A 15,762-nucleotide genomic window follows, 5' to 3' on the forward strand; every position below is an offset into this window, starting at 1 on the left:
TAACTAGACACTGCTTCAGACTGTATTCATTTTCACTCTGAGGACAGACCAGCCCCTGAAACCCTGAAGGTGAAGCAGCTTTGTGTGGAAGGTCTTGTTCATCGATTTATAAACAGTTTCAGTGGGAGTGTTTCTTTATAAATTCATTACCAAGGTATAAGTCATTGCAGAGATCTAAGAATTGGTTGAAAGTGTCGAGCTTTCCATGTTTTTGTTCAAACTCTAACAACAGACAAAATATTTTGTTGTTTGAGCTTTGGCTGATATTATATTAACTGGACTTAACTGAATTTCAGAATTCTCCCTGAATGAATCTAAGATATCAAAAATAGATTTGAGCTATCCACAAAAGACTGTTAAGATTAGCACTAACTTTGAATATTTATACCTTGGCAAAAAGGATCATTGTTTCAGATTGTACTTTATAAAGCTGCAGGATATTATGGCACATCTAAACATTGTGCTCCAATCTGCCCCGATTAAGTGGAGCTCTAGAGCTATACTGAGCTATGTTGAGGATCATCTCATTAAGATATGCAATTACTTGACTTTAGGTTTAGCGTACATCGGCCAGATGGTTGGCACCAGTTGTCTCTGTCTGCAAGACTTGATTCAGTTTAGGATACCAGCAAGTCAATCACAGTTCTTCGCTCTGTTAGCAATATGGTCAACAGTGTCAAAGGACAGGACCTACACTAACATAATTTAGATATATTATCTCTCCATGCTTTAATTAATTGCATCCATCAACATCACTCTAGTAATTACAGAAGCATCTAGCCTATTGTTTTTTTTAAGACTTTATAATTGCAATAGGTCAAAATCAATAAAAAAATATTAGGAATATTGTAAGAAGAGCATCAAGTGAAGCTTGTGGACGGTTTATATGTATTTAAGTAAACAAACAAACTAAAGGAATGTCTCTAGTAGCTCTGTGTAGCGGAACGTCTCGCAGGTGTCACCGTTGCGTTGAGCCGGAGCCTATTACCAATCACACCGCTGTGCTTCCTGTTTACCCTCAGACACAACCAAACCAACACAAGCTACGTCCTCTCTGCGGTGTTTGTGAATGTAGCCGTAGCGTTTAGTACTCAAAATGATTCCTTACACCGTCAACATCAAACTCGCGGCTCGGACTTTGACTGGCACGCTAAACCTGCAGAACAAACCGGCTGTGGACTGGTGAGTACAGCAGCCCTTAGCCTAGCCTGGCTGGCTAACTGGCCCATTGAGACCTGTCAGTGAGCTATGGACATCCCTGCTGGATCGGTTCTGGTGTGTCCGCTCTCTGCTGACGATGTGGTGGTCGAAATGCATCTAGAAACGGTTTAGTGGTAGTGATCGATGAGCAGTGAAGGACGTATTCCTGTGAAGGGAACAATGCTCACCGTGTCATTTGAGTCACCTGACAGCTCGTCGCCTACATGATTGTATTCCTGATCAAAATCTGTGATGGACGGTCTAATGCTGCAAGCAGTGTATAACGAAGCATGCATTTGTAGTTTTTAATCTGTCGATGCACACCTATGCATTGACATGATTACTAGGGCCATGCAGATATATAAAGGCACATGATTATGTATTTTAATTGCAGACGTCAGGCCTGTGTATTCCAGATGTCAGGGACCTTTCAATTGAATTCCTTTGATTGAAGACACACCGATAAAGGTTTTCTGGGATGTGTGTCAAATGTCAAGGAAGGCTATATGCCTTACGATTCTTGGTTAAAAAATATGCCCTATTCATATTCATGTATTTTATGTCATATAATATGACTGATAATTATTTTGTTTGTCTTTTACCTATTTTTGGAACATGCAACATTTAACATGCAACTTTCCATCACATATCTTTTACCCCTCTGGCTCTGAACTATGGTCACTCATTCCTTTTTTCACTTTCCAATAATGCCATCATCTGTTTTTAATGTTTACCTGCCTCGTAAATACATATTTTTGAATAAAAGTACATGAACAGGGAGATCCTGTTGTGTTTATGAGATTATTACTTCGAATTTACTCCTCACCCTTAGCATTTCTCCCACACCTCATTCAACCTTGGTCAGTCAGCAGTGAAAGTACGGTTTTACTGTCCCTCCCTCCATCCACACCCATTTACTGAGTTTTACCTTCTCGTCTTTGGACTAAAAGCTGAACTGGGCCCAGTGTTTCATATTCTTTCCCTATTGCAAATAGTGTTGTTTCTTTTTCCTGTTTGCATTGTTGTTTCTTAATTTTAAATATGGTTACTGTTGTTGTTTTTGTGGTTTTTAGCGTTACCCCTTCCCCATCACTGTACAATGTACATCCTGTATGTACGGGATGAATTGTATTCTTGAATCCTGAATCTCCATGCTGTCTCCTGTGCGTCGGTCTATCTGCTCCCCAGGGGCTGGCAGGGGTTGATAGCTCAAGGATGTCACTCCAGTATCCTCATCATCGATCCCAAAACCACGCAGACCATCCAGGTCCTGGAGAGGCACAAGGCCACCGTGGTGAAGGTGAGAGTCTCCCTGTTTCACATCAGTCATCCCGCTTCACATTGACACGCTCCATCCATACAAATTAGAGTGGTATAAATATGTATATTTAGGCATTAGTCATGTCAATAGCCTCTGTCACTGTTTCCTGGAATTTCTACATTTTTTTGCTTGAAATCCTAGGCACCCCTGCCCATTGTCATGTGTTCATGAAGGTCCCATCATTTTGCGGCCCGTTGCGATAACTCTAAGATGTATGTGTTTATGTAAATGGTACAATTAATTTTTAATTTCTTATCAACTATAATCCTCAATTTAAAATGATTAATTTCTCAATCCAGAGCATACTTTTGTCTTATAAAGCTTGGCAGAACTGACAAACATTTTCCTTCTAGCCAGAATCCAGCAAAACAGGCTGGCATGAATAAGTGAAGCAACAGTAAAGGTTAAAAAAAGTCTGAAAACAGCTTGAGGTTTAAAAACAACTGATGTGTTTTCTGAGATGTTGTTTTTAATCTGCAAGGAAGATGTCTCACAAGGTGACAGTAGTACAGACCCCTGTTTCCTCTCTGTCTCTTCCATTTCTTCAGTTTTTTTGACTCATTGCATCTCGGTCGTGTCCTCAGTGCTGTGTTTGTATCTTGGCAGGTGAAATGGTCCCGGGAGAACTACCACCACAGCCTGAGCTCGCCCTACTCCCTCCGGCTGGCCTCGGGAGACGCCTCTGGGAAAATCATCGTCTGGGACGTGGTCAGTGGCACGGCCCACTGTGAGATCCAGGAGCACTCAAAACCCATCCAAGGTATGGACCGGGGCTTCGAATTATGATTTGGCCTAAAAAAATCATCATACGTGTTGTAATCGGATCAGTCGGAATGGTAGGATTGACTTGCTAATTCGATGATTAAAAATGTGATTGATTTATTGTATAATGCAACTAAACATTAAATAACGATGGGATGTTGTGCATCCAATCCGGCCTATGTTCAACCATTAACCACCTCACATGGAATGGCATTGGAACGATACTTCAAACTATCTAAATAAAGATACTGGACGGCCGCGAAAAGTTGCTGAATCCTGCAAAGTTGAGACATCGACACTAATGCTGCAATCTTGAGAAAAATAGGCAAGAGCAATGATGAGGAACCTCTCCATTGAGCCATCACTTTCCTTTGTGAAACTCAAGTCTGTTCTTCACTTTTGCTTAAATTGCGCAATCACGAAAGGCCATGTTCAGCAAAATGTTTGCCATAAAAAAAATGAACGCTCAAATTGTTTGGAGTTAAATAAGTTTGTTTGTTCTTTTACCTTTTACACATCGTGCAACACTGCCGAAAGTGCTGGTTATTCGTTTTAAGAAACAGCTTCTCTCTCTCCTCTTTCACTCTTCCCGTCCCTCCCCGTCCCTCACCGTCCCTCCCCCTCCCAATCCCTCCCCGCTTGTGCGTCCCCAGACCTGGAGTGGCTGTGGAACCAAGACGCGTCCCGTGACCTCCTGCTGGCCGTTCATCCCCCAAATTACATTGTTCTGTGGAACGGAGACACGGGCACCAAGCTGTGGAAGAAGAGCTACGCCGAGAACATCCTGTCCTTCTCATTCGACCCCTTCGACCCCTCCAACATGGCACGTACGTGCCCACACTCCTCGCCGCCTCGGGCGCCACGCTGTGCAAACTCGACTCGTCGGCTGCGAAAGCCGGAGTTCAAATGGAAAAATGATTCTGTTTCAGATCCAGCTGTTGAAACTTAACCTATAACCTCCTCTTTCTTTTGACTTTTTGTTCTAACTTGTTTATCTGTCTCTGTCTCTCGCTGTCTTTCTCTCGGCTTCTCTCTTTTTCTGTCTTCTCGCTCTCTCTGTCCTTCTCTCTGTTTCTCTCTCTCTGTCTCTGTTTCTTTCTCTCTCTCACTCTCACTCTCACTCTCACTCTCACCCTCTCCCTCTCTCTCTCTCTCTCCTCCTAGTCTTGACCAGCGAGGGGATCGTGTTCATCAACGACTTCACGCCCGCCAAGCCTCCAGGAAGTACCGGCAAGAAGGTGTACATCGCCAGCCCCCACGCCAGCCCCGCCCACAACAAGCCCGCCCCCGCCCCGACGGCGCCCGCCCCCACCGGAGCCAAGAAGGCGCTCAACAAGGTCAAGGTCCTCATCACCAACGAGAAGCCCACGTAAGAGCTACTACACTCGACCACTTTGTGGGCGCGTCTCGTTTTTTACACAGACTTGATTTGGGTTTTGGGTCAATAATGCTCCGTGGGTGTTGTGCATGACTCATGATTCATTATTCATATATAACAGGATCCTCTTTTTACCGTTCTTCAAATCAATGCACTAGACTTCCCATGTTACAAATATAGGGTAAATACAACTGTCGGCCAGATGTTTCCTTGGTAACGCAACAAAGGTTTGTGGTTAATGGACTGCATTAATAGAACGCTTTTCTCACCAGTGGCCACTCAAAGCACTTTACAATTGTTGCCTAACATTCACTCACTCATGCAAACATTCACACACAGACGTGTTGTCCAACACACAAGGCGACAGCCAGCTCATCGGACGCAGTTAGGGTGAGGTGCCTCGCTCAGGGACACCTCGACACTCTAGTTAAGAGGAGCCGGGGATCGCTGGCAAACGGAGCTGACTGGCTAACGTCCCTGAGCAAGACACCTCTGAGCAAGGCACCTCACCCTAACTAGTTCAGACGAGCTGGCTGTCGCCTTGTGTGTTGGACAACACATCGGTGTGAATATTTTATGAATGGGTGAATGTTAGGCAACAATTGTAAAGCACTTTGAGTGGCCACTGGTTAGAAAAACGCTATATAATATATCCCATCAAAAACAAAATGCACAGAGCATCAAGTTAAAGATGAAAGTAACTAATATTTGATTATTGTTGGTAACTGTGGTATAAGCAGAATACACTACGATGTGGTTGTGGTTTATTCCACTTCAAGTTCATTATTCTACTGTCTTGACTGGGGATGATTTATTTTTGATGATTATTCAGATTTAAACCACAACAAAAACTCGTAACTTTTACATCTGTCATAACCGGTCAACTGCTGCCATGCAGAACACGTTCTTTATGGAGAGCCCACCGCAATGATTCTTGTTACAGAATGTCTGCAGCCTCAATTTAAATTGGATGTTGTGATAAAAAATATGATATTAGGCATTTCAAATGGCTTTGATAATACACACAATATATTGTCGGACTTGTAATTTGCAGGCATTTTTCTCTTTATTAGACTACTCGTTCACAAAACCGATCTTTTAGCTTCATTTTGAATCTGCCTTGACTATTCACGACGTGTGACTAGTCAACTTGATCTTGAGAAAAACTGAAAGCACCCATCCGTAGTGGGCTGTGAATGCTGAGAGTCTTCCTTAGCTGTAGGAAGTTTACATAAACAGAGAGTTGGCTTCTCTTACCGGCAGCTCTTGATTTTAATTTCGTTCCTTAAAACCTAATCTCAAGCTATTGGGCAGTTTGCCGTAGTAGCCTTGCTCAAAAATTGAGCTTGTTGCCTCAATCCCCAAGAGAGGAGGGAAAGGAATGGGCTCATTTATTCCTCCTCACACTGAAACGTGTCAGATAGACGGAATCCTGCGCGGATCATTGCGCAGCCAAACCCTCCTTATGGTCATTCTGTCGTAACGTCTGTCTGTTGAGAACAACACACACCACACACCCCCTCACCTGACTGTTTCTCCGTCTCCCATGAATAGACTGGTACGCAGAAGCAGGGCTCCCCATTGAGTCATCACTAAACACTGTTCGATAGACAGAGGAAGACTGACGTTAGGTACAGCGTGTTCAGTGTGGGATGCATTGCAGAGCACGACCCGGGTTGTGCATTGTCCTGATCCATTTCCCTTCGCTGAAGCAAACTGGCTTCTTTGTGCCTGAAGAGAGACTGCTGAGTGTGCTCACGGTGGAGTCAATTGTCATGTCCGCGGACGAAAAAACCAAGCTGAGCTTTTAGAGTTGCTTGTGAGACATGTGGCGGATTCTCCATACGGTAATGAAAAAAGGAAGTCTGTGGGCAGAATGGCACAGTTCCTTTCGTTGCAGGGGCTGGGCTGGACTACAAGCAGTCGATAGCACATGCCGCGAGACGTGCAGCGCCGGGGTCCAACAGATTTAAGATCTGTTCTCCCACACTGCAAGGAGCCGAGATTAATGGCCGACAGATTTATCACCTTTAACGGCCTTAATGGCTGGAAAACGTGCAAGCTGATTAGTTTCGAAACAGCCGAGAGGGGATCTGGCCCAGAGGCTTGTTTGATGTGCTGCCAGCCTCCCTGGGACACGGTCCTGACTGTCAGACAGCCTTATTTATAACATCTCCCCTGTGCCTCCCTCCACTCTCTCAGCCAATCAGCCTTAATAACAAACCGGCCCTTTTGTCTTACTTTATCGTCTTTATTCTGTATCTTCTCCTCAGGTCTCTGTGTGACTGGATCTCTCGCTTCCTTTTCCTTTCTTTTTTCCCCGCTCTGCTATTTCTCTCTCTCTCTCTCTCTCTCTCTCTCTCTCGCTCTCGCTCTTGCTCTCTCTCATGTGAGTGACAGTCCCCCTAACCTCCTCTGTGGCTGGGGTGCTGGATGGGCTGTCATTAGACTCCCTAGGGGTACAGTGTTGTATCATGAACAACTCCCACCCCGCCCCGACCAGTCTGGCGCCCGCTGCGTCCACGCAGAAGTCTCACATCATGTTTTATCAAGACTTGGCGCCTTGTTCAACAGGACTTGATTGGAGGTGCCAGGGCTGCAATCCAACTGATTGTCTGTTTTGAAACACCACTAAACAGAATACGCACACACACACATACACACGTACTCACATACTCACACACACTCACACACGCACGCACGCACACTAGCACGCACGCATACGCACAAATATTGTGCTTAATCATGCAGCTCATGTGTGCCTTGCTGCATCGAACTTCAACACTCTTTCCACACTCTCTGCATTAGGTTCATCAGTTGTCACACTTTCCACCTTAAATGGATAAACAAACATTTAGGGCAACCAGGATTATCTCACCTTACGATGAAGTCATCAAATATGCCGTCTGCTTTATCTAAGCAAAACAAGCTAACCAGAAAGCCCAAAGAGATGTGTGTGTAGATATATAGTCAAATAAAGGTTTTGCCAAATGCTCTGGCAAGAGATAAGTGTTGTCATGGCTACTGCTTATCATGCCTAGTTGCTATGCCTTGCACCATTCCAGTCGCAAAACCTTTTTAAGAGTGTTAAATACCAAATCTGTAGTAGGGGCTGGGGATTAGTGTTTTAATTTTTCTCCATGGCACTCCTACGTGACACGCAACCATGTTTGCGCTGCGCTCAGTCCGTTTTTTTTGCCATGTTATTTTCTTACTTTATCTGGTTTGTTATCCACAGCTGATAAAGGCCTGGCAAAGGCAATGTCTCAGTTTAAACGGGGAAAGGTGTTGTTGAATGCAAAACACGTGGTTGTACATGTGGGAGAAGTGAAAAGCTGGTTATATCTTTGTTTTCGTGAGGATGCTGTCGCCAATTACAATCCATTCATGTGTTGCTTGGGGAAATTTTCGTCTTCTAATACAAATGAGAACGCACAAATGGCATCCCCTTTATAAAACCCTCACCTACGCACACACTAGAGCTGTCAATCTTCCTCAAAGACCCATTAAAATTTCTTATTTTTAATATTCAAATTATAAACAAAATTATACTCAAATTTATTCCATTATTTATTTTTACTATTAACCTATACATCGTGTACACAGGCTTAAGCATTGCCAATTGCCACTATCAGCAGCTGGTTATAAGTGCTCTGTCCACTCGAGGGATCCACGAAGAAAATAATTATATTAGGCGTAGAATCGTATTATATTAACTCCACCTCTCGACGGCGTTAATATAATTAGCGAAGTTGTCCATAGTAATGGAGAGCACTGACTGATTACTCCTGTTGTAAGGTTCTTCATCATTGAATGCGATCTATAACAATTCATTGAAATGAATGGGACTGTGAACACATACAATTAGATTTCCGGTTTCCGTTTTATCCACACCAAGGTCGATATTTATTTTCGTTATGGCTGTAGGCAGTGAATTTATCCATTGAACCAATCATATTCGGTTATGTTTGTCACCATGGCCACCATACAAGTTGGGCAGATGTAACCGCTTATTTACGTTTCTCAAAACACATAATCCATAGTGGTAAACTGCAATCATAGACTAATCATAGACTCATAATTATCACTATCGGTATCTAAATAATACACATTCTAAATACGGTAGTTACATTTTCTTACTATTCTATTTAATTCCCGAAATTCAGGAATTGACCCAAAGTCACATAAAGCCCACACTCACAAACTTCCCTTATACAAAACAATAGAAGTCAGCTCCTCCAAACTATCCACACTCAGTGTTTCGGTATACCATTGTTTCCTCCTCCTACATCACAACATCACATTAGAATTCCGTGGCCGTTTCCTTTCAGCCCTATCGCCAAATCGTCTAACAAACAACTCTTCGGGTTCGATAAAATATGCATCCCCCGACTGAAATATGCATAACGGTGCGTGAGCGGTCGATGGCGGCGGCGCGTCTTTGTGCCAGCGTGCAGCCCTCTGCCCCCGTCTACACGGCGACACCGGTGTTCCTATCTGGCTGATATCATACACGTGCACAGCGCTATCACAAACCCAGGCGCTTCCTGCTGCTTTATAACCTGCGGCGGTCCTCAGCCACGGCTGAGAGGTTCCCTGGACGCCGTGAGATTTGTTTTCTGCGCTCCGCAGCCTCTCTTTCCACCTCCTCTCCTTCGCCCTTCATCACAGCCCTCTGCCACCACCACCTCCGCCAGGAGTTATGTCCGCAGTGCTCGGTGACTGCCCCCGCGGGGGGTTCTCCACCCTGGAAGCATCGCAGACCGGGGATAATCTCTGGCCCGCGGTGGCGGTTGTTATCGGGGGATAATTCAATAGGACACCTGCTAGGAGCCGTGATGTGGTTCTGCAAGGCGCAGGCCGGCAGCGCGGGCCCATGCGGGACATGTGTTTCATTTTTAGCGGTACCCTGAGACTCAGGTCCCCGCCTCCAATACCTGCCGGAGTCATTGTACACTCGTCGTAAGGCCGGGCTGTCGTTTGTCTTCTTCCTCTCCACCACCACGTCCCTCCTCACGTCCCTCACCGACGGCAATAACCGGCTCATTAGCCTCACGATCTGGGACATGTTTACCGCAGCATGGAACTCACTTCAGGCTTTCTAAGAAAAGCTATCTGGCAGTAATAAAGGCATAAGTGAAAGCACTGATATAAATACATACGACTGTTTGGCGGCCAAATCGGGTTGGGATAGATCTAATAACGAACAGCAATTTGTTTTTGGTTCAGGGTTTGCGATGGTAAATCGGATAAAAGCCCAAACAATAAAGGCAGCATATTCACCTTATTAAACAGCAGGACACCGCAAGGTTTAAAAAAAGTCAGCGTGGCAACCCACAGGAGGTGTTTTCTGGAAAAGTAATATTACGTTTGACGAGAAACGCATCTCGCTTCTGTAATATCATAAAATTACAAAACCAGTGGAAAAGGTGCCAGAATTGAAATAGCGTAGCTCTCTCTGTCTCTCACCATCCCTCTCCCTCTTTCGCACTCCCCTTGCTCTTGCTCACTCTCCCCCTTTTGCACTCCCTCTCACTCACTCTGAAAAAGAAAGAACGAAGTTACAAGACTCTATTCGATTTTCGGCATCTGCCACCACGTGTGCCTGTGTTGCGCCACACACACACACACACACACACACACACACACACAAATATTGTGTTTTATTATGCAGCTCATATGTGCCTTGTTGCATCACAGTCTATCCTCACTCTGCATTAGGCTCATCAGTTGTCACACTTTCCACCTAGAAGGGATGAACAAACGTGTAAGGGAGCCAGGATTACTCGCACCTTTCCATGAAGTCATCAAATACGCCGTCTGACACACACACACGTACACGTACACGCACGTACACACACACACACACGTACACACACACGTAAACACACACCTCACACAAACGGTCGGCCTGTGTTTGTGTCTCTCCTCCCCAGAGCCGAGGCGGTGACGCTCAACGACTGCCTCCAGCTGTCCTACCTGCCCTCCAAGAGGAACCACATGCTGCTGCTGTACCCCCGCGAGATCCTCATCCTGGACCTGGAGCTCAGCCAGACGGTGGGCGTGGTCGCCATCGAGCGCTCCGGCGTGCCCTTCACCCAGGTCAGGGGACACGCAGGCACGCAACCATACACACGCATACACAAAACCAGAAACTGTTTCCTGTTACAATCGGCGGCATGTGGCTCAGGAGGTCAAGCGGATTGGCTCGTAACCGGAAGGTCGCTAGTTCGATCCCCGGCTCCTCCTAGCTGATTGTCGAGGTGTCTCTGAGAAACACACCTCACCCTAACTGCTCCCGACGAGCTGGCTGTCGCCCTGCGTGGTCGACTCCGCCGTCGGTGTGTGAATGTGTGCACGAATGGGTGTATGTTGAGCAATATTGTAAAGCAGTTTGAGTTGCCACTGGCTTTTTCGGTTGGGTCCAAAAGCTGGTGGTCTGGGACTGGGCTTGAGACGAGGGGCCCGGTTCAGCTTCAACCTGAAATCCAAGGAAATGTTTGACTTGACTTTATCGTGTATAGAAGCTACATAAATCAAAAGTAAAGGTTTTGGAAAAGGGAACCGCAGCAGAATGCAACTCTACCACCACACACTCCCCTGCCCTCATCTGAACCCAGTGGGCGATTAAAACAGTTAATTCCCTTATTGCTTCACTCCTTTACCCCTCCCTTTCCTCTCCACAAACCGGTCATTATTTTTTGAAACGATGCTCTGGCTAGAAAGCCGAATACACCCTCCCCCACCGCTCTCTCCCTCCCCCTCTCCCCCTCCTTCCCTCTCCCCCTGCTCCCCCCCCCCCTACTCTGAATGATACTCTCGGGAATGGTCTTTAAACATTCCCTCACACACAAACCCCGGCCCTATCAGCCCAAACGTCAAACCTCTGCCATTGAGCAGCACAGCATGGCCCCCCCGTCGTAGCCCCCCCGCCACAGCGGAGGCTGTCTGAAGTGGTGTCTGATGCTCTCTTTAGTTCTGCGAGTCAGTCGGGGAGTGTTAGTCATGTGTCCCTTTGTTTCAGGAGATAGCTAATTGGAAAACCGAGGAGGGGGGGGCCGTGGTAATAATAGTCCTAGCATTTGACTGCCCTTTTGCTGATGACTGCAATTAGTTGTTTCTATCCGCGGGGCGTTGATTTATAAACTGTGGCCTTTGGCTCCGTCGAGGTTTGTCGTTGCAAATGTCCAGCGGAGTCTGTGTTCATGTTTTTCAGATTTGTATCGCACACACGCATACATACGCGTATACACAGGCCCGCACACGCACCCACCCGCCCACACCGTCAGAACAGTACACAGTGTCGTCATTGGAGCAAGGGGAGATGGAGGGCCACCGGGCAGATATTTCCAGAGTAGGCTATAGCGATGTGTGTTTCTGGTGTAATTGGCCTGTACTGCACCACGTCGGTCGGCGGTCCGCCGTCTCCACCATCGCTGCACTGCTCGGCTTGTGTCTTCTAAACCCACCACCCATCACGGTTTTAGTGTTTTTATTGTTGCTGCTTATTGCGTGGTTGTGAGATTTGTTAACTTGAGCGAAGCCATTCCTCATGCAATTGGGCTTCTAATCCCTATTTAAAGAAAACAGTACGAGCTAATCAATTAAGTACTCAAATTGGAGATGAGTTCTTTTTTTCATCGTTGTGTCTTGTGTCTGCGTTTCAAAGGCACGTCTCACCCCAGAATGGAAACACTGCCAACGCGGTCGGATGAAACGCCATCAAAGCGAAAAAGGCCAAACCGTTGGCAGTATGTGTCAGCGTTGTTTCAAACGGAGTGCTTGTAACATGTGTTTGTGTGTGCGTTCAGGTGATCCCCTGCGCCCAGAGGGATGCCCTCTTCTGTCTCCACGAGAACGGCTGCATCACCCTCCGTGTCTGTCGTTCGACCACCGCTCCTGATGAGGCAGCTGGTAGGAACGCGCACACACACACACACACACACACACACACACACACACACACACACACACACACACACACACACACACACACACACACACACACACACACACACACACACACACACACACACACACACACACACAGAGACACACACAGAGACACACAGCTCCACAGAGACACGCACCTACCCACATAACTACACACATAAACACATTTACACACCTACACTGTTAACTACACGCATATAACTAACTACACACACACACACACACACACACACATACACACACAAACACCTACATACACCTCCACACAGACAGGCACACACACCTACACACACACTCACCTACACACAGTTTCACTCCTACACACCTAAACACACCTACCAAGCACAGATACAAGCACACTATGTACGTACATCCCCCGTATCTCTCATTCCACCCTCGGCCCATTCTTATATGAATAATCATCCATCACACGACTACGCCACAAAACTGAATTCTGTTCTCCCCTACCGCCACGCTTGTTTTCCTCCCTAGACATTATGTGGACCCTTTTATACATGGCATCATCTGTCTGAGTGTGCTGCCCGTTTGCGGGATAATAGCACCGCCATTAATGTCAACAGCACATTACGACTCTCTAAAAGCATCGGGACTCAAATGTAAAATGTCACCGAGATTCAAAACGTAACAAAGGTGAAGGGGAATCTTCTATTAACCCGGCCCGTGATCCCAGTCGGCGTGCGTCCGTCTGTCCGTCCGTCCAGCCGTCCAGCTAAAGAGCGGGGCAGTGGGAGCGTGAAAGCCTTCCTCCAAGCTCCAGAGGTCGTTTATCCTTTTATCCTCGGCGTTCGGTGAGAGGTCAGCAGAGAGTCAATCGTAGCTCTCTCTCTCTCTCTCTCCCCGGTGCTCTATGGCTCTCTATGGCTCTCGACCCCCACTGCCGCCATTATCCCCATTGCACATGGCCCGCGTTCTCCATCTGAATTAAATTAGTTTCCCGATGCCCTCCGCTTGTACGACGGCGGCGCTTTGTCATCCTCTCATTATACCTTTCACTGACACGTGTGGTATGGGTGTCGGAAATAGGTACATTATTTCATTTACATCAGTCTCAAATGAAATAATCATACTGCCTCGGTTTGTAGTGTGAAGTCAGGCCGAGTTCATTTCTACTGCGCTGGCGGACATTATACGAAGCAAACAAAATTTCCCATTCAATTAAAATCACAATGGAGCATAAGAATGAAAGGAATAACCATTATGCAATGCAAAATCCTTCTCCAAATAACCTCCTCCTCTCCCTCCCTCCTCTTCCTCCTCTTCTTCTTCTGCCTCGTCTTCGTCTTCGTCTTCCCCTTCCTCTTCCTCCTCATCCTTCTCATCTTCCTCCTCTTCCTCTTTCTCTTCCTCCCCCGCTCCTCCTTCTCTTCTACTTCTTCCTCCTACTCGTCGTCCTTCCCTTCCCCGTCCACCTCTTCCTCCTCCCCCTCCCCCTCCTCCCCCTCCTCCCCCTCCTCCTCCTCCTCCTTCTTCTCCCCCCCCCTCCCTCTCCTCCTCTCCCCCTCCTCCTCCCCCTCCTCCTCCTCCCCCTCCCCCTCCCCCTCCCCCTCCTTCCCCTCCTTCTCCTACCCATTCTTCTCCTCCTCCCTCTCCCCCTCCTCCTCCCCCTCCTCCTCCTCCCCCTCCCCCTCCTCCCCCTCCTCCTCCTCCCCCTCCCCCAGACCCGGAGCAGAGCAGCCAGGAGCTGGTGTATGACCTGCGCTCCCAGTGCGACGCCATCCGCGTCACCAAGACGGTGCGGCCGTACCGCATGGTCATCTGCCCGGTGAGCGAGAACAGCGCCGGGCTGACGGTGAGCGACGGCCGCGTCATGCTGTGGGAGCTGAAGGCCCACACCGGGCGGCTCCCCACCAACCCAGGGTAGGGGACCTCTCTCTCTCTCACTCACTCACTCACTCACTCACTCACTCACTCACTCACTCACTCACTCACTCACTCACTCACTCACTCACTCACTCACTCACTCACTCACTCACTCACTCACTCACTCACTCACTCACTCACTCACTCACTCACTCACTCACTCTCTCCCTCTACCCCTCTGTCACTCTACCCCTCTCTCACTCTCTCACTCTACCCCTCTCTCACTCTCTCACTCTACCCCTCTCTCACTCTACCCCTCTCTCACTCTACCCCTCTCTCACTCTACCCCTCAACCTCCTTATACTAAGATCCACAGTCTGGTGACATCTTTCACTGAGCCAAAGCATAGAAAGCATAAATATGCTGACGAGTGTGTTCTCAGCGAACAAAACGGCGCCTCGCAACACAAAAGTTTGGATTCTGCCGCTATGGATCCTAATTTTGAAGCTGTATTGACAGAAAAAATTTGTGGGAGCAACATCACTTGCAGAATCGTTATCCCCCCCCCCCCCCCCCCCCCCCCCCCAGTCTGAGAAAACAGCTCAGGCGAAGAGTCTTCACACTTAAGGATTAGAGAGTGAAAGGATTTAGAAATTGAGGACGATTATCAGGCTAAGAAAAAAGCCCTATTGAGCACTATTGACCTGCAGGCTCATATTTATACAGCCGACATCCCAATGATCTTACATTACGCGCCAAAAGGTTTTCAAATCGTGTATATATAGACGCACATCCCATTTAGAAAAGTGTTAGAAAAAAAATACTTAATTATAAAGGAAGAAATCTTGAGAAGGGAGGCAGAATGGGGGGTCCCTCCTTCTTCCAGTGATGATCATGAGTGCAATGGGTGCCACTTCAATCATTTAGTTTATAGAAGTCAGTCTTCATAACAACGTAACCCTTCTACTGTGGTTCCTCCTCTCCTCTCGCCCTTTGACCCCTGCTCAGGTCCAGCCTGTCCCCCCTCTACTCCCCGGTGTCGTTCTGTGGGGCTCCGCTGGCCAACAACCAGAAGAGGATCCAGGAACTCTCCCTCAACACCATGATCAGTAGGCCTCCAGAACGCCCACCACACCACAAGCAATGCGATATATGGTCAACGCACTGCATCCTATCGTTTGAACGTTCACCCTAACCGCCATCTCTTCCTCTGAAAACCCAGAGCTTTGGATTCAGATATATGATGCTGTATTATATAGGATGCTATCGTATTAATGTATATGGCTGTAAGGGCCACGGACTGAGCAGAAGGCACTAGTCTAACCCA

The 15,762-nt window shown here is 47.1% G+C and overlaps 1 protein-coding gene across 1 annotated transcript in view; it reads left to right on the forward strand.

Moving 5' to 3' along the window:
* The first annotated feature begins 1,000 nt into the window (after positions 1-1,000).
* The window catches only part of wdr11 (WD repeat domain 11), a 52,789-nt gene continuing 38,027 nt past the window's right edge, over positions 1,001-15,762 (forward strand). The window contains exons 1-9 of the mRNA XM_056609287.1: positions 1,001-1,182; positions 2,389-2,500; positions 3,128-3,281; positions 3,937-4,110; positions 4,448-4,652; positions 10,598-10,763; positions 12,473-12,575; positions 14,294-14,492; positions 15,444-15,544. Coding sequence (XP_056465262.1) covers positions 1,097-1,182; positions 2,389-2,500; positions 3,128-3,281; positions 3,937-4,110; positions 4,448-4,652; positions 10,598-10,763; positions 12,473-12,575; positions 14,294-14,492; positions 15,444-15,544 — 1,300 coding nt within the window. The 5' untranslated portion in view covers positions 1,001-1,096. The remainder of the gene's footprint in view (positions 1,183-2,388; positions 2,501-3,127; positions 3,282-3,936; positions 4,111-4,447; positions 4,653-10,597; positions 10,764-12,472; positions 12,576-14,293; positions 14,493-15,443; positions 15,545-15,762) is intronic.

The sequence above is a fragment of the Gadus chalcogrammus genome, chromosome 15, assembly GCF_026213295.1.
Source record: "Gadus chalcogrammus isolate NIFS_2021 chromosome 15, NIFS_Gcha_1.0, whole genome shotgun sequence".
In the NCBI taxonomy this organism is placed as follows: domain Eukaryota; kingdom Metazoa; phylum Chordata; class Actinopteri; order Gadiformes; family Gadidae; genus Gadus; species Gadus chalcogrammus.